Source organism: Hypomesus nipponensis, chromosome 24, assembly GCF_054491055.1.
Source record: "Hypomesus nipponensis isolate SF chromosome 24, ASM5449105v1, whole genome shotgun sequence".
Classification (NCBI taxonomy): domain Eukaryota; kingdom Metazoa; phylum Chordata; class Actinopteri; order Osmeriformes; family Osmeridae; genus Hypomesus; species Hypomesus nipponensis.
This window is the reverse complement of record NC_140384.1, coordinates 4864424-4892323: the sequence shown is the minus strand read 5'-3', so window position 1 is coordinate 4892323 and position 27900 is coordinate 4864424. Positions and strand designations below refer to the sequence as shown.

The 27900-nt window shown below is 49.7% G+C and overlaps 1 protein-coding gene and 1 long non-coding RNA gene across 4 annotated transcripts in view; one reads left to right on the top strand and one right to left on the bottom strand.

Moving 5' to 3' along the window:
• The first annotated feature begins 328 nt into the window (after nt 1-328).
• LOC146232803 (uncharacterized) lies at nt 329-26788 on the top strand. 3 transcript variants are annotated; one of them, XR_014742308.1, is made up of 17 exons: nt 329-599; nt 16501-16556; nt 16736-16851; nt 17350-17424; nt 21517-21654; nt 21922-21999; nt 22175-22326; nt 22464-22518; nt 22625-22699; nt 22824-22932; nt 23110-23634; nt 23771-24118; nt 24212-24319; nt 24436-24560; nt 24749-24800; nt 24892-25360; nt 26627-26788. XR_014742308.1 is itself a non-coding variant. In XM_084690796.1 (16 exons), the coding sequence occupies exons 1-16, from the start codon at nt 514-516 to the stop codon at nt 25026-25028; spliced, it is 2235 nt and encodes a 744-aa protein (XP_084546922.1). In that variant the 5' UTR covers nt 329-513; the 3' UTR covers nt 25029-26788. The 3 variants fall into 3 exon arrangements, 2 of the variants coding, with proteins under 2 accessions (XP_084546922.1, XP_084546923.1); XM_084690796.1 differs by having other exon boundaries at nt 24892-26788; XM_084690797.1 differs by lacking the exon at nt 329-599 and adding an exon at nt 11869-12604 and having other exon boundaries at nt 24892-26788.
• The window catches only part of LOC146232802 (uncharacterized), a 55088-nt gene continuing 46183 nt past the window's right edge, over nt 18996-27900 (bottom strand). The window contains exon 3 of the long non-coding RNA XR_014742309.1: nt 18996-19294. This is a non-coding gene — a long non-coding RNA (uncharacterized LOC146232802). The remainder of the gene's footprint in view (nt 19295-27900) is intronic.

The window sequence follows — 27900 nt, the reverse complement described above, 5'->3', positions numbered from 1 at the left end:
CTCCTCTGTAAATATGAAGGAAGCAATAATACAGTCATGCACCGATTCACGGAAAGTGTTTTATGTAATCCTTAATGAAAGCTAGATAAAGTGGTTTGTTAACAGATAAACTATGTTAAAAGGAATTCTTAGTTCAATCACACAGACAAACGTACGTTTGTCTTGCAAAGTTTGAGTTTCGAAAGGCTTGAATGGAATGGAGGAAAGCTAGGCTACTGTTTCAGAGTGGAACTGTGCTGTTCACCCTCACGAAGGGAGGTGGGGCTTTAGCTGAAAACTTATTTCCATCTGAGCGCACAAGAGTCGCTACGGCAGTCTTCTCCACGCAGTGTGTGCAGCCTGCCTAGACCGTTGGCGCACTGTCTGTAACCTCCAAATTGATACTTGCACAAACTTTGCATGACCGGCCGTGAAAGCGCATCACTGTTTCGGTGTTGCCGTTTACCGTTGGTACGCCAGAGCGACTAAAAGAGTGAAGACATTTTCGGGAGTGGATTGAAAAACGTTATCATCATGCGAGCGGTCAACCTTGATACCTACAGCCTGTCGCTGCTCACCGCCAAAGAGGACATTCTCAACCCCCGCTCATCCACCAACTGGTAAAATATCTATCCCGTTTTCCTACCTATTCCAGCCACATCTAACAATCTTTTCTATTTCAACCTAACCATGAAATCATGTTAATAAGAGTGCATAAACAAGGCTAATTGTTCTTGGATGTAAATTGTATGTAAATGTTTTACTTATTCAGAAGAGTGCATGCATGTTGTGTAACGCATCTCATGGTTTTAATAAATCCATGAGCGTAAGGGATACGGAGGTGACCAAAGGACGTCACCGACCAGGTCTCTATGAACCCTAACGGATCTTATACTCAGAGTAGTTGAGCTCCGAAGTTTTTCAGATCCGGCAGGAAAGTGGAGGTGAAGTGGAGGTGGTTTAGAGAAATGCGCGTGCCGAACGGCTGGCAGGCTATCTGTGTGTCGCGCACAGCACTAACACCTGGCTGGCGGTGGTGGGACTACGCTCTGACCTAGCGTTCAGTGACTCGGCTGTTCTCTCCTCGCCTTTTTGAGTGTGTCCTTTGTGCTCTGGGCACCTCTCGGGTTTCTGTCGATACGGAGATATTTGAGATGCTTTGTCATTCAGCAACAGCAGTCCATCGAAGTCGGACGCATTTATTGGCCTGTATTATAACGGCTTCTGGTCACGCATCAACCAGCATGACGTAGGAACAGACATGCACACAAAGGAAGAAAAAGTATGTCGTTCAAGTGGGTCACGAACATTCAGCATTAGACATATTTACTGCATTCCTAGGGCACCTGGATGTCACCTTCCATTCGAAGGACACCAACGTGTTTACAAATTTTCTTTCTCTGAATTTTCAACTACATATCCCAGGATTGAACTGTTAACAATTTTCCCAACCGCCAAAGTAGCCATTAGACAGAGTTGGTGAATTGTGAAGACATAGAAGTGAAGCTGACACGCACTTTGGTGTTCCCCTCTCTGCTAGTGTCAAGGCTTGGCAGTGCCGTAGTCATGGTGATTTATCCAGCCTATCCAAACAGCTTATCCAAACAGCATCTCTCTCTCTCTCTCTCTCTCTCTCTCTCTCTCTCTCTCTCTCTCTCTCTCTCTCTGTCTCTCTCTCTCTCTCTCTCTCTCTCTCTCTCTCTCTCTCTCTCTCTCGCTCTCTCTCGCTCTCTCTCGCTCTCTCTCTCTCCTTTTCTCTGTAAGCGTTCACTACTTGTGCCAGCAGCAGACATGACGTCACAGCGTTGCTGAGCAAGCTCATGCAGTATGGCCTACTAGGACCTCAGGTCTGCATGCTACTCTGCTAGTACACACTCCAGATCCACGCTGGGCTTGCTGTTTCAACAATTCAACAGTGGGGAAATGTATGCCACTGTTTCGAGACCAATAAGCAGGCTCGGGGAAGCACTTTGTGTGAATCCTACTCGAGTCTTTCTCCGCTGGTAACAACTCTGGTTTGTGTCACTGCCAACCTCCCCCCCTGCCTGTGAAGCGCTCACACTCCACCCCCCCCCCCCCCCCCACCCATAACAGTCCTCCCACTGAAGAGGAAACACTCTGGAAGTCTGAATAACACTGTCTGAAAAAACTGTGAGCCTGGACTGAATTGGGGAGAGAGGGGACCGGGGCGGGAAGGGCACAATGATGACAATATCATTCCCCTGGACTTGTCTGTTCCAAGTAGTTGTTGGGGATAGAGCTGCATTTAAACTCTGTATGTGTGTTCGTGTGAGAGACAGACAGAGAGAGAGAGAGAGAGAGAGAGAGAGAGAGAGAGACAGAGAGAGAGAGAGAAAGAGAGAGAGAGAGGGAGGATAAAAGGATGTTGCTTGAAGAGAATGGGGGGGTTGAGCAGGGTCGGGTTAAGGGGGGAGGTTTGTTTTGTAGCATTTCCCCCACCCCCCACAGTGTTGGCCTTGAGGTCCCTGGGTGCATTATCTAATGACCTTGGGTTGTGAATGGGAAACAGCTCCAGTGTGGGAAGGCCCCGAGGACCAGAGTGGGCTGCATCAATGCATCCCTCAGGCAGACCCCTCCATTCTGCCCACAGCCCTGTGGGGTCCCTCCACACCCCCCCCTCATCCACGGACACATCTGTTCCATACGTCATAACAACTTGACGAGTCTGAATGCTTGTATGTGTACGTTTGTGTGAAAAGGTAAACACAGTCTATGGGAACTGGTTACGGGAAGTTTTTTTTTTTTTACTGTGTGGGTCAATTTGCAGCCGACATATGTTGTCACGCAGACACGCACTTTATGTCTAAAGTGTCACATATACTGTCATGTAAATACTGTTCCTGCAAAGCCAACGTTGCGAGGAGCGAGTTCTATGTCTGCCAGTGCATGAGCTCACACACTTCTGCATTCTGTTTTGTGACTCGTAAAAGAAACGCAGCCAAGGCTAAATTTAGCTACAAGGTACCAAGGACATTTTTCCCTTTCTCACTTTTCACGAGTGAATAAAATACCTCAGATATTCAGGAGTCTGTCTCCTCATGCCAGCGAAGGGCATCATCTTTCTAGAAGTATCCTTCTAACCCTGGCAACATCTATGGCCGACGTTCAAGTCCGACGTTCAAGCAGCATTGTTTTGGACCGAGTGAAACGGACCATCGTGAACAATTCCAAATCCACTCGAGTGTCCTTATCGTGCAAGTTTGAATGCAGCTTTTCCTCGAGCCTTTCGCAGCCCATTTTTCTTTTCCTCTCCCACACGATCCGACGGGACTTGCTTGGAACTCCGAGGGAGCGTGACCCCTATTCATCAGGTCTGGGTGTGGACTGTATTGAGACATCTGCGGGTCTCGGTGACTAACCCCTGTCTACTACACCTTGTTCTTAGGCTGCAGCCTTGTTGGCTCTCTCTCTCTGTTTACTGTGGATGGGTGTGTGTGTAAGTAGGATGATAGTCCGTGTGAATTATTCCAGTGGTGCATACCACAGTTATGACCACTGCTGCTGATCTCACTGGCTATGCACACACACATTGACTGTTTTCTTATCCTTTCGAATCCCTTTTTCGCTGCTTTATTCATGAGTCACGGTGCGAGAGGGACAGAAAAGGCACGAGAGAGGTGTGAGAATGAGAGATCTCCTTCTCAGAAACACGAAGTGCACCACTCCTACACATCGAGAGATAAACGTAAAAAAAAAAACATATATCATGTCGTAGTATCTCCTGCTTTGTGGGCTGCAGACATTGAAGGAACCACAGTCAGTGTTGCAGCCTGGGTGCCTCCTCGTGTTGTTCGACGACTCTCGTTCTCACTCTCACCCAGGTCGCAGCCTAGCCACTGGAAGTCACTTCCTCTCTAATCTAAATCAGATTTGTTCAGTCGACATCCGCTGGCACAGCCACTCACAACGCCTCGTCACCCAGCGAGCATTTCCTGCAAATGACATACGGGCTTGGAAGACCAGTTGACAAGCCACAAGCCTCAGAAGAACAAGAAGAAACTAGGGTGAGACCTCAAGAGTCAAAATCTCATAAAAAGTGTTATGAGGTTTTCATGACATAACCTTTAGATAAATTAAAAGTCATGTCACCCCAGACCACAATAGCCCCACCTTTTATGACTGGTTAACCTTTTATGAGTCTACTATTTTAATGTTCCTAAATTCCTTTATGTGATCTGCTTGAACTCACATGCTAGGTTCTAGGGCGTTAATTACAGTCCATGGTGAAACTAAGACCCCCCGTCTCATGTCACGTATGAATTACCCTCTGTTCCCCGGTTCTGTCTCAGTCTCTGTCTCTTTGATCTTGCACGAAACGTCTCACCTGTTCCTAAACGCTGGTGTTTTGACTTCCCTAGCCTTCAGGTGTTTTTGTTCCACCGATTCGCCAACGGTTCCACATGCTCATGCATGATTTAAGAAGAGGTGTCTCAAATTACTTGGTGGAAGTCTCTGTGTGTGTCTGTGTGTGTGTGGGTGTGTGTTTATCGGTGTCGTTCTGTGCTTTTGTACACACGTCAGCCTGCAAATGTGCGTGTGTGTGTGTGTGTGAACCAGGGAGATATCAGGTTGTGTGTTCCATGTGATTACGGAATAAAATCCATTCACTTCAAGCATGCCTGTGTTAACCTAAACAACTATTATGTGTCTAAACACTAGCAGGGGATGACTCAGTCTGAGGGGTGCCGGGCACTGAAGTGTTCCTGGGTGGTTATACTACAACCACCGATAGCGAAACCTCTCCAATAACACTCACCGTAATACATCTGGTTTAGTATTACTGCTAATCCACGCATGGCCAGTGACTACTTAGAAGTTTAGGCCTATATCCTGAATCCGACTGGACACTGCAGATCAGATTATAAAAGGCAGGAAAACGGCCAGTCTGTTTTCTCGAACGATAAGCCTTCAAAGCTCCAGTCTACATTGTTATCAAGCGTAGTGACAACACGCTCTGTGTGATTCATCTGATGTATAAATAGCTGGACGGTGAGTTTAGCCTCGTTTACCCTGGACCTTGGCCCAGAACTGTGTGTATACAGCAGTATTAGTTCTCTGTGATAAAGATATCACTCAAATCTAGTTATTCGGAGATGGGGGGTGGGGCGCTGGTGGGCTAGCTAAGGGCGGCTAATGAGGTCGAGCAGTGTGGGAGAGTGTAGAGAGTTCCCATCCAAATGAGAGGCAATGCACGCCAAGGCAACGATAGACATCTTCTATATCTGGATGACGCCCCATCATCCGCAACTGCCCATCACACCCGATGTGGGCCTGCTTTAGTGGCAGGTCTGTGGGTGGCAGACTGAGGATGGTGATGGAAGCCATAGTGGTTGTTGTTGGAAGTTTCCATGTTGAGATCTGCTCTGAAGCTGGAGAGCTAGCATAATCTCCAAACAACTGGCTGCTGCTCTCCCAAACACTGATTATGTTGTGTTTATGTGTGTGTGCACGTGCGTATACACGTTTGTTTGTGTGTATTTGTGTTCATCTGTATGTGTGTGTGTGTGTGTGTGTGTTTGTAAGTATTTGTGTGGCTGGCTGGATGGGTGGTTCAGGTCAGTATGCCCTGAGCCTTTTTGATACTTCTTGACCTGACTTATTGTCATTCACTGGATCCAGTTCCAGACAAGCGGTTAAACCGGATCCTCTTCTCGTTCGCTCAATGTTTCCAGAGGAAATGTTTCCCCACCGATGCGTCCCACGACAATAAGCGATTGTTCCTCGGCGATCCCGCGACAAAGCCAGCTTCGCTTTACAATCGCCACTGCCTGTTTATCGATCGAAACAAAAGTGCCACAGTGCACAAACACTATGCTAAATACATGGGACCGTGCCCAATGGCTCTGTCCCTCGGCCCACTGTGTGGCACGCCGCATTTCTCGTCGTGAAAGTATGTCCCTGTTCCCCCACCTCTCTCTCTCTGTCTCTCTCTCTGTCTCTCTCTCTGTCTCTCTTTGTCTCTCTCTCTTTCTCTCTCTCTCTCTCTCTGTCCCTCTTTCTCTCTGGAACACTGGAAAGATCCCCCCTCCCCCCCCCCCCCCCTTGCCGTGGCCGATGACTGACTGCTGTGTGGCCTTCCCTGGGCTTCCCAAGGCTGAGGCCCGCGCTGGAGGGGGAGGGGGAGACAGAGCGCTCTCTGTGCACCCCCATTCCCAATGCCCCCCCCCCCCCCCCCCTCCACACCAAACCCCCTTGGAATCAGACTTGCTCCCACACAGCTGGCTCCCGTCAGAGGTACTTGGAAACGCCGGTGTTCCGCCAGGCTGCTCTGAGAAGGCGGCCTCGTTGGCCTCGGACAAAGACCTCGAAGGTCGTGGCGGCGAGGCCACTGGATCCTCCTCGGGAGAGAGGGAGGCGTTCGAAAAACGCGAGCGACGGAGCTGAAAAACGACTAGGCGTTTGCTAAGGGGAGAGAATTCCCATGGGGGGGGTTTATTGGCACACACTGAAACACCGAGCTATTGGTTCGGTCGATGTTGGGCGTCGGTGCGTCAACTCTCATTGTTCAGTTAATTTGTTTCTTGTTTTGTCTCGAAGACGATGGTGACAGTGCTGCCGTGATGAGTCTCTGTAGAGGGCTGCAACGTCTTGTCATGTTTTGGGTTGTTTTGGCTTATTTAAAGGGTTTGTGCGTGGGCCAAATAACAGCACTGAATCTCTCATCTCTTGCTCTGTTCAGTTGGAGAATGATTGAAGTCCGCTTAATTATACATGACGAATTATGAGTCCCACACCCTCACTAAACCTCTTCAGCTCTCTCTCTCTCTCTCTCTCTCTCTCTCTCTCTCTCTCTCGCTCTCTCGCTCTCTCTGTCTGTCTGTCTGTCTGTCTGTCTCCCTCCTCCTCCCCTTCTCTCTCTCCCAGTCTGCCTCTCTTTCTCCTCTGGCAAATTGTTTTCGTTGCGTCGTGCTAAGTGAATGAACGCTGCACATGCAGCTCCTCAGACAGAGCCATGGCAACACAGGGAGATGTGGCTGTGTGGCTCCTGTTAGGATCACACCGCGACTCAACCAGTACTCAGTGGAAGCCTTCTCCGCTTCGTTTGTTTAGAGGATGGTCAGCAGTGTCGTCATGACGACCCCCCCTGGGAACAGGAGGTGGTTGTGGGGGGGGTGAGTTTAGGAGAGGATCTTGTGGTGGGGGAGTGGTGTGTAAGGAGGGGAGATTTGAGACAGGAGGAGAAGTGGAGGTATTGGAGAGCGAAAAGAGGAGGGTGGAGCAAGGGAAAAGGTTAAGGTCGAGAGAGAGAGAGAGAGAGAGAGAGAGAGAGAGAGAGAGAGGGAAGGAGGGAGGGGAAACAGAGAGAGAGACAGAGAGAGAGAGAGAGAGAGAGAGAGAGAGAGAGAGAGGGAGGGGAAACAGAGAGAGACAGAGAGAGACAGAGAGAGAGAGAGAGAGAGAGAGAGAGAGAGAGAGAGAGAGAGAGAGAGAGAGAGAGAGAGAGAGAGAGGGAAGGAGGGAGAGGGAGAGAGTCAGAGAGAGAGAGAGAGAGAGAGAGGGAAGGAGGGGAAACAGAGAGAGAGGCTACAAGGAGTGGAAAGAATGAGGGATGAAGGGCAGAGAGCAAAGCGAGAGCAGAGACAAAAGAATCACAGACCCGACCCACACTGTAAAATGAAGGACTGTGAGAGAGAGAGGTTCGTTTCGTCCATGTTAACATAACAGCCTCTTTGCACCCCCTCAGTGCTGCTGTACGCTTTTTTATACACGTGTAACACCACTGTGAAGAACAGAAGGAGGTGTGTGTGTGTGTGTGTGTGTCGGACAGCTTGGGCAGGAAATGCCAGAGTTGTCCCAGAGGAGCGAGTCAGAGGGCCTGGTCATCACTCACTCCCCTCGTTCGCCTGTCCTCTTCCCCCTCCCCCCTCCCCCCTCCCCGCGGCCCTCCATCCTGTTCACCTCCCCTCTCACTAAAACCCCAGCAGCTTCACTACGCGACACCAGCCCATAATAAACCCCCAGTGTCCTGGGTTCTCCCGTGAACGTACACCCGTATTGAGACGCATGCTGACGTCTCCTAGCAACCCCACACACAGCTCGTGTCCCCCCCTGGCAACCTGGCAACCTCCAACAGAATGCTACCTATTCCCCCCCCCCCCCCCCCCAGAACGCATCCCTTTTCACGCCCCCTGTACCCCCGTGTGTAACCCTGTGTCACTTCTTTCACCCTCCCCTGTTAGTCTTTCCACCCTCCTACCTCTTTCCCCCTTGTGCACCCCTCCATCCCCCCCTGTTGAACGCACCCCTCTCTCTGCAACCCCCCCCCCCCAAAAAAAAAACCCTAACGCTTCCTGAACGCACCCCCTCTGTGGGCCTCCAGGCAGTCTTATCGCCATCAGCCTCAGTACACGGCCTCTGATAACGAGGCTGCTGTCTTTGGGCCTGACGACTTGTGGAGCCCTGGTCTGCCGCTGTAGGAAGGACGCTCGCACAGAGCAGAAGCCCAGTGAACAGAACATCCTGATCCCAGACCCACGTGGCTGATGAACCGTCACGTCCAATCCCACACGCCTGTTTAAAGCAACTCATTGCCCGGCCAGGACCCCCGAAACAGTCAGTGTCTGACGGATGAGGCTGGTTGTGGCCTGTCTGGGTTTGGTACGGTTATGAAGACAGAGAGAGCAAATGTTGGGATTTGGTCGCTGTGTTTGGTAGTCTTAGTCATGAGTGAGTGATACTGTCGCTACGTGTGAGCGGTTTGAGGCTGGACGCCGTGTCGACCGTGGCGTGTGTTTGTAATGATGGTGGAGCGAGCGGAACAGGGCCGGGGAGGGCAGACGGGCCAATCTGGACTTCCTCTGTTATCACCTCCTGTTCGCACACACACACACACACACACACACCCCAATGGAGGTCTAGACTGTTTCCTCCCCCTGCGTTGCAAACCCCCGGACACTTTTTGTTGAGACAGGATATTTTGGAGCAGGGCCGCTCTAAAAAGAGGGTGACAAACGCTTTCTCTCTGTGTCCGAGTCACGGTCAGATGGCTTGCCATAGGTCACTTCAACACAACTGTCCTCGTCCACACCCCACCCCTCAAATCCCACACACAGACATCCACACTCGACACGCGTGGCGGTTAGGATTAGATTACAACACAAGCCCTGGGGTAACTAAGTCATGGCTGCACATACAGCTCTGCTTACACAATTAGGGGCTAAGGTGATCTGGGGATTAGGCGGTAACCCTAGACACGCTGTTGTCCTTCCTGCGCTCCGCTACACTCGGGAACACTCGGCCTGTCACATACCGACCGCCATGCGCTGGCTCTGCGCGACACCTGTGTCTCCACTCCACTTTGGACGGCGTTGTGTTGGAAATAATAATACTATGAAAAGGATGTTTGGAGATCTCACACTGTAATAAGGCATGAAGTGTGGTATAAGTCAACTAAAATAGACATATTTGTTTATCTTTCTCTCTCTCAAGATACACATATATATATATATATATATATATATATATGTGTACGGTATGTATACCATTGATATGTAAAGTATTCTGTTCATACATAACCTTCATATGAATATAAACTCTCTCTTTCCCGTCTTCTCTCCTTCCTGCACTCCTGGCCACCGACAGGAATATGCATTTGTTTGTTGATTCACTGTGTCATGTTCATGTACTAAACCCTCCACTGTTTCTGCTGAGAACAGAAATTTCCATTCCTTCCCTCAACATTCCATCCGCTTTGCCTCTCCCTCCTCTCCCTCCCCCTCACCCCCTTTCTCTCTCCCCTTTCCCCTCTCCCTTACCGATTCCCCTCCTCACTGTCCAAAAGTTATTTTCCTTTGAAAAATATCTCCACCTATTAGTTGTGTACACTGAAGATTCTGTCCCACCTTACACTCCTTCATTGTCACTGTTTAGGAGTCAACTATTCGCTCTGTTCTCCCCTTGTGGCATGCGCGTCCTACTTCTTCTTTCCTACCCCCTTCTTCCCCTTACTGAGCCCCTCATAGCTCCATCATCCTTCACTCGCTCCTTCATTCTCTCGAAATAGCCCAAATAGCTCTGCTGGTGTGTAATGGCCACCCAGGGGAGTCCTTCGCCTCCCCCAGTCAGCTCCCAGCAGCCCCTGGGCTTTTTGTATGGACAGTCCAGTACAGTAGAGGACACCGGATCCGGTTCTCCTTCTCTCTCCCCTCGCCTACCCTCTCCCCTATCCCTCCCCTCTCTTTCCCTCTCCTTTCTCCTGTTCCCCCGTCTCTCCTCCTCTCCTTCTGCCCCCCCCCCCCCCCCCCCCCCCCCCCCCTCTGCCCCCCTCCCCCGCTCCATCTCCCCATCTCTCATTTCCTCGGCGCAGTCTCCGAGCGTCTGTTGACTGTTGGAGACAGATCACAGAGTTAGATCGCAGAGCGCTCTTTCCCCCACATCCAGACCAAGTCTCGCGCTTTTCTCGGCGCGACCAGTCCCAATGGAATCTCGTCCACATACAGAACACAGACGACGAAACCTAACCATCAACGCCCTGACCTTTATGAGTCATTCAGGAGCGTTGAGTGAGGTGTGTGTGTACTCAGTAGAGCCGTTTGTTTGGCCACTGTGAACCCCGATGATAATGACTTGGCTCAGCTAGTAGGTCAGCTGTGGTGGACCAGGCAGGCCCATGCCCACAGAGCAGAGCAGAGCTCTGCCAAGACTTAATGGAGCCATCGCTCTGACTCACACTCAACTTCCTCCCTGTCAGACATTTCTCTTGTTGTCTGCTCAGCTTCAGCTGGGCAGCACTCATTTAACGACACAATATTTACCGTCCGAAAACGAATGGCTCTCACGTTCGTTTCGACCCCAATAAAGCACCCCGGCGCGGAACTATTCCAACTTCTACAAAGCTCACTTGAAGTCCTTTGCCGGGGGACACTGTTACTTTGTAAAGAATGTCTCTTCAACTTATTTGGTTTGTCTTTAAAGAGTAATAACAGTACCAGGCTCATGCTGAGTCCTCTAGAGTCTCTCCCTCTCCTCCCAGGAGGAGGAAAGCATGTTAAATGCTAACTTCTATTACATGTTAACCCCCCATGCCCTCCTGGCCAGGGGCTCTTTAGCTTGTTCAATGAGCCGCTCCAGCCTGCCCTATGTTCCCCTGGGTCCTCCCCTGTAATGCACCGCAGCAGGAGGCTGCCCGGCTCTCATTAGACCTCGGCTGCCGCGCGCGCGCGTGTGTGTGTACATGTGGAGGGATTTGCGTGTGCTGTCTGACCATAGGTCTTAACTTGTCTTTGGCCTAAACCTTGTTGCTACAGCAACACGGCCTGTGCATTATTCTGTCCACCCTGACCGACATCCAGCGAAACAGCTCGACAGCCAGCCTGCCAACCAGCCGGACAACCAAGCCGCAAGCCAGTCAGCCAGCCAACCAGAGACAGACAGACAGCCAGAAAGTTCGACAGACAGATAGAAGCATCGGCAGGCAGGCAGGCAGACGTGTAAAGGAATGCACGGAGCCATGGCAGGGGTCACTGACAGGGATGTGGGGCCGCTGCTCCGAGGGGCAGTTTTGTCCATGTTTGGAGAGAGGAAATGAGCGCTGCATTGAGGGGACGTCTCCGACCTCCACACCAACACACGGACGGGGGCGAGGGAGACAGACAGGCCGACGGGCTATAAATAGAAGCTGGAGCCCCAAGTCAACTCAGAGCCAAGGCGGGAGGGAGGGAGGGAGGGAGGGAGGGAGGGAGGGAGGGAGGGAGGGAGGGAGGGAGGGAGGGAGGGAGGGAGGGAGGGAGGGAGGGAGGGAGGGAGGGAGGGAGGGAGGGAGGGAGGGAGGGAGGGAGGGAGGGAGGGGGGGAGGGAGGGAGGGGGGGAGGGAGGGAGGGTGGCGTAAGTTTGATAAGGAAAGAAAAGCATGGTTCGAGTGCACGGACACGAAAACGGATTGAAGGCGGGCCGGGGCGAAAAGCCTGAATGTGGCCAGAATGTGAACGAGAAGGAGTCAAGAATGAGACCTATTCCTTCTCGCCCCCTACGTTTCTGCAGTAGACCTTGTATGGGCTGAGACAGGAGAGGGGGAGATAGTGAGTGATATCCTGTCTGAGAGGGCTCAAAGGAAAGCTACGTTCGCCCCGAAAGAAGACATATTTGGAGCGAAGACATATTTTGAACCTTCATCAAGACGAAGGAGTATGCGAGCGCCACAAATCTCCCATGGATTCACCGAGAGCAGAGAGGTCTGAGTGCACAAAAACCTGTGGCTTCTGGGATGCAACCGACATGAGCGATGGTGGTGGGAGGAGTGGACGGTGGATGGATGGAGTGGGGGAGGCTATGAGAGAGGAAGACGTACCGTACAAAGACACAAACTGCAGATGAAGATAGTGAAGATATGAAAACACAGCTGGGCTGTTAAAGGGAGGCTTGGAGAGAAGGGAAAAGGGGATTAGGACACAAGCGGGGATGCGTAAAGCGAGTCCACATCGCTCCTACTTCCTGTAAACACACAGGGGTATAAGAAGGATCATCAAAGCCCCGTCTGACAGCCGACCAGAAGAGAGAGTGTCTCCGAGGCGATAAGGATCTGGGTTTGTTTGAAGAGCAGAACAGGAGTGAACCTGGAGATCTTGCAGCGTGGAGCGTCGTGTTTCCAGTTTCCACAGCCAACCCAGTACTTCACCCACTACTACACACACACACACACACACACAGACACACACACACACACACACACACACACACAGACTGCTGTGAACTGGCCTAGAGGGGTTTGGGAATGGGAAATGCCTGTGTTAGTCTGATGGAAGCTCTGTCCGGTGCGGGACACCATGTGCTTATGTCATGTTCATCTCTGTGATCACGGTGGAGCGGAGCTTGTTTGGCGGCAATGCTCCCTCTCCTGCACTCCAAAGAAAACCTTTCTTGTTGTTACTGGCTTTAGTTTTCTTCTCAATGTGTGTGCGTGTGTATGTGTGGGTGTGTATGCATGCTAAGACATGAATGAGTTCTCATTTGTTTATGATAGACTTTGAGGTTAGTATGCTGCAGTAATGATGTACAGATTTCCTTCCCGATTCCATCCACAAAATACTTGACAATGTTCCCAGAGGTGACAACATATTGTGTTTGTTCCCTTTCTTAAATTATTGTCATGTTTTTCAACCAGTCATCTTTGCATTTTTTTTTTTTTTTTTTTTTACTGCTGGGAGAATACTTCATTTCAACCTCACCATAGATTACTTTTCTCACATCCCCCCTTTTCGGTCATTTCCTTCTCTCTCTCCCGCTTTCCTTCTCTGATGTTGTCGATGACTAAGACAGAAATGATCGCAGAGGCTGGAGGCTGCGGGCTGGGGGCTGTGGCCGGAGGCTGGGGGCTGCTGTGCAGACATGGTTGTGTTTTTCTCATCAGCCAGTGCTTTCAGGAAAACCCCATGTGTGAGGATCAGACCGAGCGCTCTGGCTCCCATTAACTATCCCCATTAGACGCTGCCCCCCCCCCCCCCCCCCCCAGTCCTCGCTCCTACACACAGTCAGTCAAGGCCTCGGTGGCTCGAGATTGACAGATAAGCTATCGGGTGCAGCCATGTGTTTGTGTGTGTGTCGGGCCCTTCTCGGGCCTTCTGAAAGAATTCAGGTTTCAACCATACCATGAACTCTGTGGTGCACTGCTCGGAGCCCATGTTATAATCTGGCTGCTCACTCTTGGCCTTTCCTAAGCCATCCCACAGGCTTACAGAAGAACAAGCCAGCAGTGTCTGAGAGTGGTGGGGGCTTGACTGAGCACTCGGCTCTGTATTTAGCCAGGACTGAGGGGGTGGAGGATATTTGCATGTCGTTGTGACTCCCTCAGCATCCCAGGTGACCTCTGAACTTGTCGTGCTGCTGCTGGGGCTGCTGACCCCTGACCTCCGACGGAGCACCGATCAGTGTGATTGAAGGAAGTGGGGGTCATTGGACGGCTCTGTCTCGGATCGGATTAGGATGTTGTGGGACTGAGGGTATACACGTACACACACACACCCACACCCACACACACACGTACACAAACACGCTGCTTGGAGCCTGTGACATGACATGAGGTGATTGCAGTCCATGAGCTTGTATGAGCAGTGCTAAGCTTTCCTGACTCTTTCACAGCGTGCACTGAGTGATAGAGAGAGGGAGAGAGAGAGAAAAGAGAGAGAGAGAAAGAGAGAGAGAAGAGAGAGAGAGAGAGAGAGAGAAGAGAGAGAAAAGAGAGAGAAAAAGAGAGAGAAAAAGAGAAATAAGAAAAGAGAGAGAGAGAGGGCCTTAAAGGGAGAGAGAGAGAGAGAGAGAGGGAGGGGGAAAGAGAGAGAGAGAGAGGGCCTTAAAGGGAGAGAGAGAGAGGGAGAGAGAGAGAGGGAGGGGGAAAGAGAGAGAGAGAGAGAGAGAGAGAGAGAGAGAGAGGGAGAGAGAGATAGGGGGGAAGAGAGAGAGAGAGAGAGAGAGAGAGAGGGAGGGGGAAAGAGAGAGAGAGAGAGAGAGAGAGGGAGAGAGAGATAGGGGGGAAAGAGAGAGAGAGAGAGAGAGAGAGAGAGAGAGAGAGAGAGAGAGAGAGAGAGAGAGAGAGAGAGAGAGAGACAGACAGACAGACAGACAGAGACAGAGAGAGAGCAGTGTCTCTTGGCTGAGACAGGCTGAGCCAGCTCCCTGCTAACACAACAGGGGGCACAACAAGGGCATTGTGTCCACATTAAAACACACACACGCACTACCCCCCCCCCCCCCCCACACACACACACACACAGACACTCTTGTTCACTGTTTCACCAATGACAATGCAGTCAGAATAACATAACTAATTCAGATGTGAAAACACGATTAGTGTACTCCACTGGTTTTCATATACAGTGACGACAAGGTTTAAAGAACCCACTGTCCTTAGTTGCTCGTGTCTGTACATTACTGTGTGACCCTTATAGAAACTTCTACAATGACCTGTGTGTCTGCACAATAGGCGAACATTGTCAAGAAATACTGCCAATACAGGGCATTCTTGCTCTTTTTCTACTTTGTTTGCCGTTTCTCAGTAAAAGTAATAATCTTTCAAAACTGTGCGGGATTAAACCATGAGCAGCTCCCTTAAGTCTGAGGGGACCTGATCTGCTGACTCTTATCTGAGACTGTTAATGAGGCCTTCTGAGACAAGAACGGAAGTGGCTGTTTCTCCAGTGTTTCCATGTTCTGTGTTGTTCTGTCTAACTGGGCCAGCCCAGAACTGGAGTCGCAGTCTCAGCCTTGCTGCTGACTAGCAGCTGATATCTCCATGGTGATCCTGTTAGGAGCAGTATCACCGTGTTGCTCAGGGCTCCTGGCTTGGCTATAGCCCTGGTAGATCCTGGATACAAAAACCAAAACACACACAAACTTCTCAAGTTTGATATCGATGCCATGTTTGTGTTTGCAGGACACTGCAGGTGTGGCGTGAATTGAAAACCTGATTCACGCAACAAAAGTCCATTCTGATTCAACTCAAGAATTGGACTTAAGCACAAACATCCTACATGCGTGTTCAAGTTCTGAATACGCGTGTGGACATTCAAAATCAGTACATTTGAACTGCACTTCTAATTGTGTAGAACGAGAAAAAATCATTAAGCTCTCATTTAATACATTAACATGTTTTAAGCATGGTCTTCTTTTCCTCTTGGGCAAACAATGAGATGAATCCTAGTTCCTGTTGCAGGTGTTGCTTTCATGTTTTGAGAGGATCATTTATCACACGGTCCCTGTGTCCTGCTCCATTAGAGTATCAGCAAACAGCCTTTCCCTATCGACAACACTAAACGACATAGTTCAGAAAACAAGTATCAGGGCTTAACTGATACTGGCTTCCTTGTTGCTGATACCGAACGTGAGGTGTTCAGTTTCATATCGTGAATGCCCAGTAGTCAGAGTTGAGCTGAGATGGACTGAGATGAGCCGTAAGACAGGTTCTCTCCTGCCTAGGAAAACACTTGAGAAGCCTGCTGCCCCTGTCTCTGCATAGCTAGCATGATTTTCAGGTGCAGCTGACTGAACCATGGTAACGGCAAAACAATAGCTGTGTTATCTCTCGGCTTGTGTAAGCGCCTCCCTGTCTTACGCCAGGCATCCCGGCTTAGGACAGGTGATGGGCGAGACAGGAAGTGAACGAGGAGGCGGAGAGAATGAGTGTGAGAAGGAAGTGTTTGAGTGTGAGTGTCGTGTGTGTGTGACAGAGTCTCCGGTCACATTGTGGAGATGCTTCACAGTGCGGGGAAGGTCATTTGGGTTTGAACCAAGAATGCGCGACTGAAACCAAACATAGGTCTTGGTTTTGTGTGTCTCTGTTTTTACGCGTGTGTCTTGACTTAACACATGATCTAACCCAGCTGTACTTGGGGATTCTTATGGAATGGATGTTCCATTAGTCTGCTAAATGAAACAGCAAGGACTCCAACATTAACATGAAACATTTCCAGGAATAATATTAGCAGGTTTTGTTATATTCAATCAATTATCAGTTCAATTAAACAGTGTGGTTCTGGAATAAATATACATAATATGTCGTTGTCTGTCCAGGGCTCTCTTCACCTACGATGGGGTCTCCAACAACCTCAAATTGACTGACTCTGGAGGTAAGATTGTCCAGAAGATCCTGATCATCTCCACATCACTCTCTACTGTACGTTTCTAGAATGGAAACCTTAAGATGACTCATCAGTTTGTGATACCCCTCCCTCTCTCTCTCTCTCTCTCTCTCTCTCTCTCTCTCTCTCTCTCTCCTTTTCTCTGTAATCGTTCACTACTCCTACAGCTGGAGGTGTGTTGGAGCTGGCAGGGAAGTTCCACATTGCCAAGCCCCAGTATGGGGTCTGCAGGGTGGCTGCAGCGGAGCCAGAAGGACCCCCCCGTATCGCTATGATCTCCTGGGTAAGGGACCCACACTGCAGCATCCCTTGGTGCTCTGTGGAAACGTCAGTGTTTGTAATGTGTCTCTGAACAAACAGACTCTGTTTACCAGACTGCCACTTGCTGTGGGAACACACACACACACTCGTGTACATATTGAATATTCACACTTCCATAATCACGTTCAAACGCGCTGGTGGATGCTGAGAATGTTCCCAGTGTGCTTTGCTGGTCCTGTCACCATGACGACCTCGTGGAATGTGTGGGGGTCAGAGGTTGCATCTGTAGCCAGTCAAGCAGTGAGGTAGCAAAGTACACAAAGGCACACACACACGCATACACACACACACACAAACACACGCAGTACTGTAAATGGATGTCATTTTGGCCTGTATTGGATCAATTTGAACCAGGTTTCTGGGAAAGAGAGGAGAGAGGCCTACCCTCTGACACACTCTGAGTTACAGTGTGTGTGTGTGTGTGTGTGTGTGTGTGTGCTTTTTCTGGGTTTGTCTGCAGGTTGGTCAGAATGTGGATGAGTTTCGCAGGACGGAATGTGCCAGCCACGTGCCCGCCATCAAGAATTTCTTCAAGGTAAAACAACACATCTTTTCTCTCTCTCGCTCTCTCTCTTTCTCTCTCTCCTATTTTTTTATGGGGTCCTTGCAACTCATAAAGGATGACATCATTGCAGCTGTGTCATTTAGTGGCATTCAGCATGGGCATGATCACAGAACTGTAGAAGTTGCATTGCGTGGGTCTCTCTCTCTCTCTCTCTCTCTCTCTCTCTCTCTCTCTCTCTCTTTCTCTTTATAGTTCTTTATCTCTTTATCTCTCTCTCCCTCATTCTCTCACACCATCTCCTGTTGTTTTCTCTGTCCTTCTTTCTCTCCTTCTGGATTGGGTCTTGTTGGTGATGTGGGTGTTTTCCCTTTCACCCTCTCTATGATTGGGTTTTCCCCCAACAATGTCATATTGTGAAATGGGTGTCCCATAGTTACGGTTGTCAAGACAATTCTGAGGTGATTCTGGTGTGGGAGAGTGGAACTGGCCAGGCATGAAGGAATGAACAGAGAGAGTTTTCTCTCTCACACATCACACACACACACACCAAACACAGACCAGAAACACCAAACTCACACCATACACAGGCACACACCCATACACGAGCACTAGCACACTAAATACACACCCAGGAACACATTCACACACACACACACACACACACACCAAATAAACACGTTTTCTTTGTTTCTGGCTTTGCTCACATATTTGTATACAGACTCATGGTCTATATTTACACACAGCAGTTTACCTTCTATTGTTCCTGGGTTCCTGTCCTCAGTGAACCTCCTAACCCGGGGGTGTGCTCTGGTGTGGGGGTCATGCCAGCCTGGTGCGAGCCGGGGGGGGGGGGGGGGGGGGGGGGGCAGGGTTCTGGGGGCTCATTTATTTCTGGTGCCACTGATATAGAACTCTGAGAGGCTAACATACACACACACACACACACGGAGAGACTGCGCAAACAGGGCTCAGTGGATATAGGAGTAACTAGGATGGAACCGAGGGGAAAAGTGGGGAATGAATATGAATGACTTATGCATGCTGATTATCTGTGTCTGTATGTGTGTGTGTGTGTAACCAGTCTCTGTGCTCCAGCAGTCCAGGTCCCTGTTGTCTCTCTTCCCTGTGTGCCCCTGGAACTGTTTGTCTAACATCTCCATGAAACTGGAGAGAGCTTTATTGGCTCTCGTCAGCCTATAGGCTTGGCCTGCGTTTACCAGACCCCTTATAAAGGCATCGCCTGGTCAACCCCACAAGCATCCGGGGAATGTTAGTTGTTGTCTTTTTTTTGTTGGGGGGGGGGGGGGGGGGTCTCTCATTTGACACTACATGAAGTATTTGGCCTGGGAACCCTTGTGAACCCAATCTGAAACTATCCCCTTCAGAATTTGACACACTGTGGGCTTACGCGTGTTTGTATGTGTGTATGTGTCGTTTAAAAAGTTTCTGTGTGTGTGTGTGTGTGTGTGTGTGTGTCTTTTCTGTTTGGTTCGACCCAAGCTATGATATTACCACTTTGCATGCTACGTCTCCCTTTCCCTGGGAAAATGAAGGATTCAGTGAAATAACACAGACACATAATCTTTAAATGATGACTTGGATTTGATGGAACCTGTTTGCCCTTTATTGCTTTTGGCATCACTCTCCCAAAAGTCATCTTGCAGTCATCTTGTTAAACCAGTATTTTTCTGAGAACTGATGAGAAAGTATATGTGATCGAAGATCCACGCACCCCAGCTGCGATACTAACTCAGACAATCACAGCGCCAATAGTACTGGAACGGTATCTATGGTGGTACGCCCCCATGTGGTAGAATATGTAATTACAGGATGCACTGAACCCAACCCTGGTGCTTGGAGCCTTCATAAAAAGTCTTTCTGGAAGAGCGGAGAACCTTTCCTGACAAAGAGAAAAGCACAATTGTTTGTTTTCCCAAAGCTCCTTGCTTTGGGACTGATACCAAGAGGATGTGCTGTGACACAGTCAAAATCCCCTGCAGCGTTTCTCTCTCTCTCTCTCTCTCTCTCTCTCTCTCTCTCTCTCTCTCTCTCTCTCTCTCTCTCTCTCTCTCTCTCTCTCTCTCTCTCTCTCTCTCTCTCTCTCTCTCTCTCTCTCTCTCTCTCTCTCTCTCTGTCTCTCTCTGTCTCTCTCTCTCTCTCTCTTTCTAACTCGGTGTCCCTCTACAAGTCCTGGCTGGCAGTGTGATACAGTGTGTGCAGCCGGTTGAGCACAAAGACCCAGCCGACATTTGCGTGCATTGGCGATATCGAGCTTTGACAGTTGTGCTTGTTTTACTATCTTCAATGACAGTGGGCTGGCATGCAAAAAAAGAAAACACTCATAGTCGATAGTGGGATGTCAGAGGTTCGGAAAGACAGGTGGGATTATGGGGTTATGAGGGGGAGAATGAAAAGGTGCTGTGAACGAGGTTAGTCATGAAAGAAGACAGGAGGAGATAAGAGGGGGGGAGGGTGAGGGTGTGGCAGAGGAGGGCCAGGAGGTGAAGGGGGGAGAGGAGAGGGAGAGGCGGAGGAGGCGGAGGAGTGACTGCGTAGCCCTGGTGCTAATGAGCGCGCTTAGTTTCGGCGGTGGCACTGCCCTGAAGGGAGGGCCCGCATTATCACCTAGGTCTGTCATCTCAGCGGTAATGACACACTGTCAGGAGGGAGAGAGTTGCTGATGGATGCCCTCCTAACCACAGAAACAACCCTCCCTCTCTCTTCCTCCCTTTCTCTCTCTCTCTCTCTCTTCCTTCCTTCCAAATCACTTCCTCTTTTTCTCTTGTGTTTCTACTCTGGTTCACTGTAGACTGTCTGGTAGAGAAAGAGAGAGGGATTGAGAGAGAGAGAGAGAGAGAGAGACAGACAAAGACAGAGAGGCATTGAGACACACAGAGAGATGAAGGGAGGAGAGAGAAAGAGGGAGATTCAGACCGAAGGGAGGGAAAAGGGGATTACATCAGTCACTGCGGCTCATAAAAAAAAGGATTCGATGCGAGAGAAGAATCCCATTCTGCTTGTCGGAACCCAGCGTAGGTAGCTGTGGGATGGAAGCAGAGTGTGTCTGGAGCTGGACGTGCACAGAGGAGAGGGGAGAGATTTGCGAGTTGTGCTGGGGACGCCGGTGTGGTTGGGCCCAGTCTGACTCCAGCTGGCCCCATGGCTGTGACAGCTACGTGCTGCAGAGCGCTGGCCTGGAACCCTGACACAGTGACATTCAGGTACACACACACACGTACACATACAATACACTTACACACAAACAGTATATACACACACACACACAAATGCATGTATGCTGTACATGCACACATGCAAGATGCCTGGATCCACTAACACAGGCCTGCACACCCACAGACACACACGTTTTGAACATGGCGTTCTGTTGTTGTGAGAGGCGATGTCGTCGAGATGCAGTGATCCCCTCTCTAAGCTCACTCACTGGGAAACCACTCTCCCAGTGCGTTCTTGGAAATCTCCCCCTCGATACACAGCACCCCCATCTACAGCCCCTCCCACCTAACCTCCCTCTCTCCCCCTCCTCTCTCTCTCTCTCTCTTCCCTCTCTCCCTCTATACTCTCTGTCTTCCAAACCAATACATTCCTGTCCTGTCTAGTTGAAGCCAGAGAACAGTGTATTTTTGTTCCCGCCCTTTTCTTAACTAACGCCGTTGTGCAACTCTGTGGCCCCAAGGCCATCCAGGAGAAAACACATTGTGTGTGTATGTGGGGTGGTGGGGGGTGGTGCTGTCAAAGACCACTGCGTGTGTGTGTGTGTTAGGGTTAACACCCTCTTCTCCCTTTGTCAACTTGGTTTCATGGCTGTTTTCGCTAATCTGAAACATTATTCCAACGCTCTCCATGTAGTGGAGTGAAAATGTACAATGTAGTGAAAATATAAAAATATTAATTGTTGTTTACTTTATGTGCTGTGACGCTCTCTCTCTCTCTCTCTCTCTCTCTCTCTCTCTCTCTCTCTCTCTCTCTCTCTCTCTCTCTCTCTCTCTCTCTCTCTCTCTCTCTCTCTCTCTCTCTCTCTCTCTCTCTCTCTCTCTCTCTCTCTCTCTCTCTCCCTCCCTCCCTCCCTCCCTCCCTCCCTCCCTCCCTCCCTCCCTCCCTCAGGAAGCTCATGTGTTCATCAGTGCTGAGAGACCAGAGGATGTGACAGAGGAGGTGATTGGTGCAGAGCTGAGTAAGGTCCGCCCCCCAGAGGATCGCCTCAGAAGGAGTTCTCGGTCCGTGGTCAAGGAGGAGACAGTGGTGAGGAACCCTCCAAGCTGCAGTGCAGGATCTGTCCACACGAGGGAGCTCAAACCATGACACATTTCATGGATCACTGCAAAAATAGATGCTGTTTTGAATTTCGAATGTAGTGTCTATTCAATTGCAATTAAAGTTCCTTCTTCTCTCCATCTCTCTCTCTCTCTCTCTCTCTCTCTCTCTCTCTCTCTCTCTCTCTCTCTCTCTCTCTCTCTCTCTCTCTCTCTCTCTCTCTCTCTCTGTGTCTCTCTCTCTCATTATGTCCAGGGTACTAACTACAGGAAGACCAATGCTGCCATGGAGATGAGAAGGATAAACAGAGATTCCTTCTGGGCACGGGCAGAGGTACACAGACACAGACAGACACATTAACCACCGGCTATCTCACTGGCATCTAAGACCGGCTATTGGTGTGTGTGTGTGTGGTGTTTGAATGCAATGTAAAAGACTAGTCTCAAAGACGTGAATCTCTCTCCCTCCCTCCTTCTCTGTCTCGATCCTTTCGCTCCGCCTGCCTCAGCGCGAAGAGGAGGCGAGGAAGGACGAGGAGAAGACGCGCGCAGCGGAGGACAGGCGGCGTCTGGAGAGAGAGCGCGTGCTGAAGGAGCGGAGGGAGGCCGAGGAGCGCGAGAGGAAGATGAACGAGAAGCTGCAGAAGATCGAGGAACAGAGGTACGAGGGAGTGCTGCCTGGGCTCAATGTCGCCATCTCGTGGCCATTTGTGATATGGCCGAAGTAGCCAGCCAAAGTCAATGAAACGAACCTCTTGTTATCAATGCACCGTGACAACTTTGACATATCCCATGTAGAAGGAGGCAGGCTCAGCTTGAGGAAGAGATGCACAGAAGAGAAAAATCGAAATGGGTAAGTGACAACACAACCACCTGCCTTCCAACCGACCTGAGCGTGTGTGTGTCTGTGTGTGTGTCGATTGTTCTCTCCCTGACCCATGTCTACTGGCGTATCACAGGCGCAGGAACAGAGGGAGCACGAGGAGGAGATGAGGGCTCGCCTCAGACGCAGCGAATCCATCGAGAAAGCAGCTGTGAGTTTGTGTGTGTGTGCCCCCGTCCCATGTCTTTTTGTCTTGCTCACAAGCGTACATGTTCCTACGGGCATTTGAGAAGGGTTTGCGGAGCCTGACTGTAATTCCATGCCCTGGCCTGTAGGAGGCGGCGGTGCTGGTGTCCCAGCGCTCCATGAACCCCAGGGAGTTCTTCAGACAGCTGTCGTCGTCATCCTCACAGGGCCCCTCCAGCCCTGGGTCACCCCGCACAGGTGAGGCGGTGGAGAGAGAGAGAGAGAGAGAGAGAGAGAGAGAGAGAGAGAGAGAGAGAGAGAGAGAGAGAGAGAGAGAGAGAGAGAGAGAGAGGGGAATGAAAGAGAAGAGGAAGGGAACATTGTCACACTGTCTTATGTTTCGCCCATATTGTTCTTCTCTCTCCATCCTTCCAGTCAAACCTCCCTTCAGGCGGTACCAGAGGAGCCTAACCGACACAGCCTTCATCTTTGGAAAGTCTGACGCGCCCACCCCCACCTCCCCCCTCAGTCCCAGGGAGTTGGTATCCCCCTTCTCGCGGGCCCCTCCCTCCCCCCTCCTCCGCCCCTTGTCACCTCCCAGCCCCAGGTTCCGTCCAATTGCCTCTCCCCAGTGGGCCCGTGGCCCTGTGGTGTCCCCTCCCACGTCTCCACTACGCTCCGCCCCCCCAGCCTCGTCCCTGCCCACCCTCCCCTCGAGTGGAGCCTGCGCTCCACCCCCCGCCCAGCCCACTGCTCCCCCTGCCTCTCCGGGCTTCTTAGCCTCAGTCTCCCCCAGCTCCTTCCCACACAGCCAGGCCCAGGCCCTGCCACCCTCTCCTCCAGCCACCCCACCCCAACCCCAGTCAGAGTTCTCCCCTTATCCCCCTGACTCCCTGGAGCCCACCGGAGCCCCTCAGCCTCCCTCTGCCCCTCGCCCAGAGAGTCCTGGGCAGCCCGCAGGTAGGTAGCACACACCGTCTCACAGAGAGAGCCGAAACCATCCCAGGAGTAGAATCAGACCAGAACTCTGCTTCAGTGTGTTGAACATGTAAACTCCCCTGCCTCTGACGGTGCTGGCTGTGTGTTTCTCCTCCAGAGAGGTACGTTGCCACGCGCGTACACGCTGAGCTGGAGCAGGATGCTGCCGTCATAGCGACGGCTGTGCTGGTGGAGGAGGAGGAGGAGGAAGAGGAGGAGGAGGAGAAACCAGAGCCTATATGTAGCGTCACAGAACCGAGTACAAATCTTGAGGAGGAGGAGGAGGAGGGCCCAGCCCAGGAATCAGACACCATATCAGCTCTAGAACAAACCGCATTGGCTGAGGAGGGAGGAGAGCCCAACGATGACAGACAGAAGAGCGACCAATCGGATATTGCCCAGGTCCCAGCTGAGCCAATCCTAGTGGAGCTTTCAGAGGAGGAGGAGGAGGAGCCACCTAACACAGGTAGATTGCTCCTTGGGTACTTGCTGTCGAGTACATGAAACAAAGGCAGGATACAGGAGGGAGGTCTTTTCTAACAGGTGTGTCGTGTTTTAGATTTAGAGGACCTGCTCCAGCAGATTACACAAGAGACCGTGCCCCTCCCATCAACCAATGGGATCGAAGAGAGCGAGCTCGAGGAGATTGTGGAACACAATGGTACAGGTGTGTCTCCTCTCTCGGCGCGCACACACATACACACAGACACACACCCCAGTTATCGAAGTGAAACTGTGTGTGACGGAGCCTCGTGTGTTCTGCATGCCCGTTTTTTTTCCCAGAAGGATCTCTGAGTCCATCCACAGACCTGAGCAGCCCAGAGCTGGCTATCTGTTACAACCTGCACAGCGGCCTGGAGGAGGACTCTGGTGCCGAGAACGACGAGTTCTCAGAGAACGGAACAGAGGTGTGGCGATTATCCAAAGCTCTCACGTTAGAACCTCTCAAACCCTGTCGAGCTTGGGCCTCAAATGGGATTCCTACCAATGTCGACCACTAGAGGTCACCTTGATGCTGCCGAATACCAGTTGGTTGAAGACCTTTATCTGTCTGCAGTGGTTTCGGATCGAAATGTTCTCTTTTCCCCCCTCACAGGTTTCACCAGATAGGCAGATGCGTGTGCGAGCTCTTTATGACTATCAAGCAGGTACGTTCATGCTTACACATGCTGCACACACACGGCCAGACACACACACACACACACCTAACCGTAACCATGGTTATCTGTACTCTCTCAGAGGACGAGTCGGAGATCTCCTTTGAGCCTGGTGACATCATCAGTGCTGTGGAGACCGTGGACAAGGCTTGGTGGAGAGGATACAGCAAAGATGGACAACAGGGACTGTTCCCTGCCAACTACGTAGAGACCATTTAGACACACACACACACACGCGTTCACTAGAGACTGCTCCCTGCCAACTATGTAGAGACCATCTAGATATATACACACACACACAAACATACACATTCACTCTAGACTGCTCCCCGCCGACTATGTAAAGACCATATAGATACCTACACACACACACACACACACACATATATTTAAATACACACATACTCACCAGTGGCTTTTCCCAGCCAAGTACAGAGAGACCATCTAGACACACACACTCACTCAGGGACTGAGCACTCTGTCTCCAAATACAGGTTTGTGTAGGAAGCCAGAGTTCCTGTTGGACTTAGCAGGCTGAGACTAGACTACCGGTAGTTACACACACACACACACACACACACACAAACACACACACACCTGCTACTAAAGACTAACCTGTCATCTAATGCTGCCCAGGATAGCTTTACAGAGATGCAGAGAGAAATAAATGGATTGAGAAAGAGATGCAGAGAGAGAGAGAGAGAGAGAGAGAGAGAGAGAGAGAGAGAGAGAGAGAGAGAGAGAGAGAGAGAGAGAGAGAGAGAGAGAGAGAGAGAGAGAGAATGAGAGGGAGAAGGGATAGAAAGAAGTAGAAAGAGCGAAAGAGAAAGAGAGGGGGAAGCAAAGAGAGGGGAAAGTAAAGAGAGAGAAAGGAAAAGAGAGAGAGAGAGAGCAACAGAGTGACTGAGTAAGAGAAGTAGAGAGAGGGATACAGAGATGTGGAAAGAGATAGATTGGAAGGGAGAGAAGTAGAGAAAAAGAGAGGGGGGAGAGAAGTAGAGAGAAAGAGAGGGAGGGAGAGAAGTAGAGAGAAAGAGAGGGAGGGAGAGAAGTAGAGAGAAAGAGAGGGAGGGAGAGAAGTAGAGAGAAAGAGAGGGAGGGAGAGAAGTAGAGAGAAAGAGAGGGGGGAGAGCAATAGAGAGATGGAGAGAGACAAATTGGATGGAGATATAGATAGAGAGGAGGGTGACAGAGGAGGAGACAGGGAATGATATTGAGAGAGCAAGGCAGAGAGATATGGTCCAATAAAGAGCCTTCACTTTACTTACTTATTTTATTCTCACATCATTTGAAATGCAATATATCTGAGGCCCGGTAGTCCACAAACCTGAATTCGTTATTGGCTGTATGGAAACCTTATGAAACATACATTTAAAGCACGCGAATGTTACATAACAGATTTATTTTGAAATTGAATTAGATCTTCAAGTAAATGGCTTTTATTTTTGGCTTGTTACTCAACATTACGTTTGTTTCATGTACTATTCAGCTGCAAGGTTTTATTTGATCCTGTCTTAACTCTTTTTCTAAATCAGATGCTCACTTTTGGCATTATGTTAACTTTACATATATAGAGAGTATGTACTCATTGTAAATCCAACATTCCTTATGGAAGTTTAAAAAAGTCTTAATACTCTGCACTTGTACATAAGAATGTATAGCAACAACCACGTGGTTTTTATACGCCATATTCCTGGTGTGTATGGTTTGAATTCTGTGTATTTTGCATTTACTCTACAGTAAAAAAAACACATATATATATATATATATACAATTTCCAAACCACTTGTTTTCTTTCGCCCTGGGATTGAACCTAGGTTATCTGTCTTTGGAACCGTCAGGAGGAGTCAGTAAACGGCAATGCCAGCTACTTTGAGTGAACAGTACACTACCATGTGCCCAAAGCAGCTCTGTAAAATCATTACGTTTGATGCTGCAGTTTGTAACTCTGTCCCATAAACACTTTGACTGCTGACAAATGTTTGTTTGTTTGTCTTTTTTATTTCCCTGCCTTCAGGCTTCCAGACTCTCTATCCAACTGCCTCCATTTTGGATAAATCATTGACATGTATGAAACTCTGCGTTATTGTAACCATGGGTTACAGTAATATCACAGTGTGTGTGGGGGGGGGGGCTTATTTGAAATGATGATTCTGTATGATTGCTTTTCTGGTCTGTGTCAAGCACTAGTTTTATGTTTTACTGGAAACCTTTCATATACTGAATGTCTTTGTGAACAATGTGATCTCATTGTACATGATCAACCAGGGTCAACCCTGATACTATACTTATTGTGTGTATATATATATGTTTATATATATATATATATATATATATATATATATATATATATATATATATATATATATATATATATATGTTGTTTCTGGACCATTATGTGTGAATTGTCCCAGGGTCATTGTTTGTGTGTGTGTGTCTTGTCTAAGGAACATTGTGTGTGTGTGTGTGAGCACGCTCATGTGTGTTGTCCTAGGGTCATCACCAGTGTGTGTGGTATCCTTCAGTCCTGTCTATATCAGTTACGTCTCATGACTTAATAAATGACATGTGAATCCATCAGTAAAATCAGATGCAGCCTGAAGGGGAACAAGATCACCATTAGAGGGAGACATTGCGTTTTGGTACATGGCATACAAAAGACAAAGCCAGAACGTTTGGCAGACTCATGGAAGGCTTAATGTAACACATATTTTAGTGGAGAACGTTTCCAAAGCTAAAAATTACTAATTCCTCTACACCTCAAATAAGATTTTCCCTGTGGCTAATAACGATTGATTGAAAGTGACATTAATATGTCTGACAAAACAAACAGATATTTTTTGAAGGGAACTATGTTGTGCTCTAGCAGTGCCAGTTCAGTAACCCTGTTTCGTAGCCCTGTCTGTTTCCAAGTACAAAGGCAGGGCTTGACATGGTCCTCACAACAGCCGAACTGATGCCGGTTGACAGACAAGTAAATCATATTCATCTTAGCTTCCCTAAGAAGAGTTGGAGTCACTGGCGTTTTGAAAAGGTGGTAGGATGGTTATCAAACGGGTTTACGAAAGGAAAGTTGGAGATCAAGGGCCCG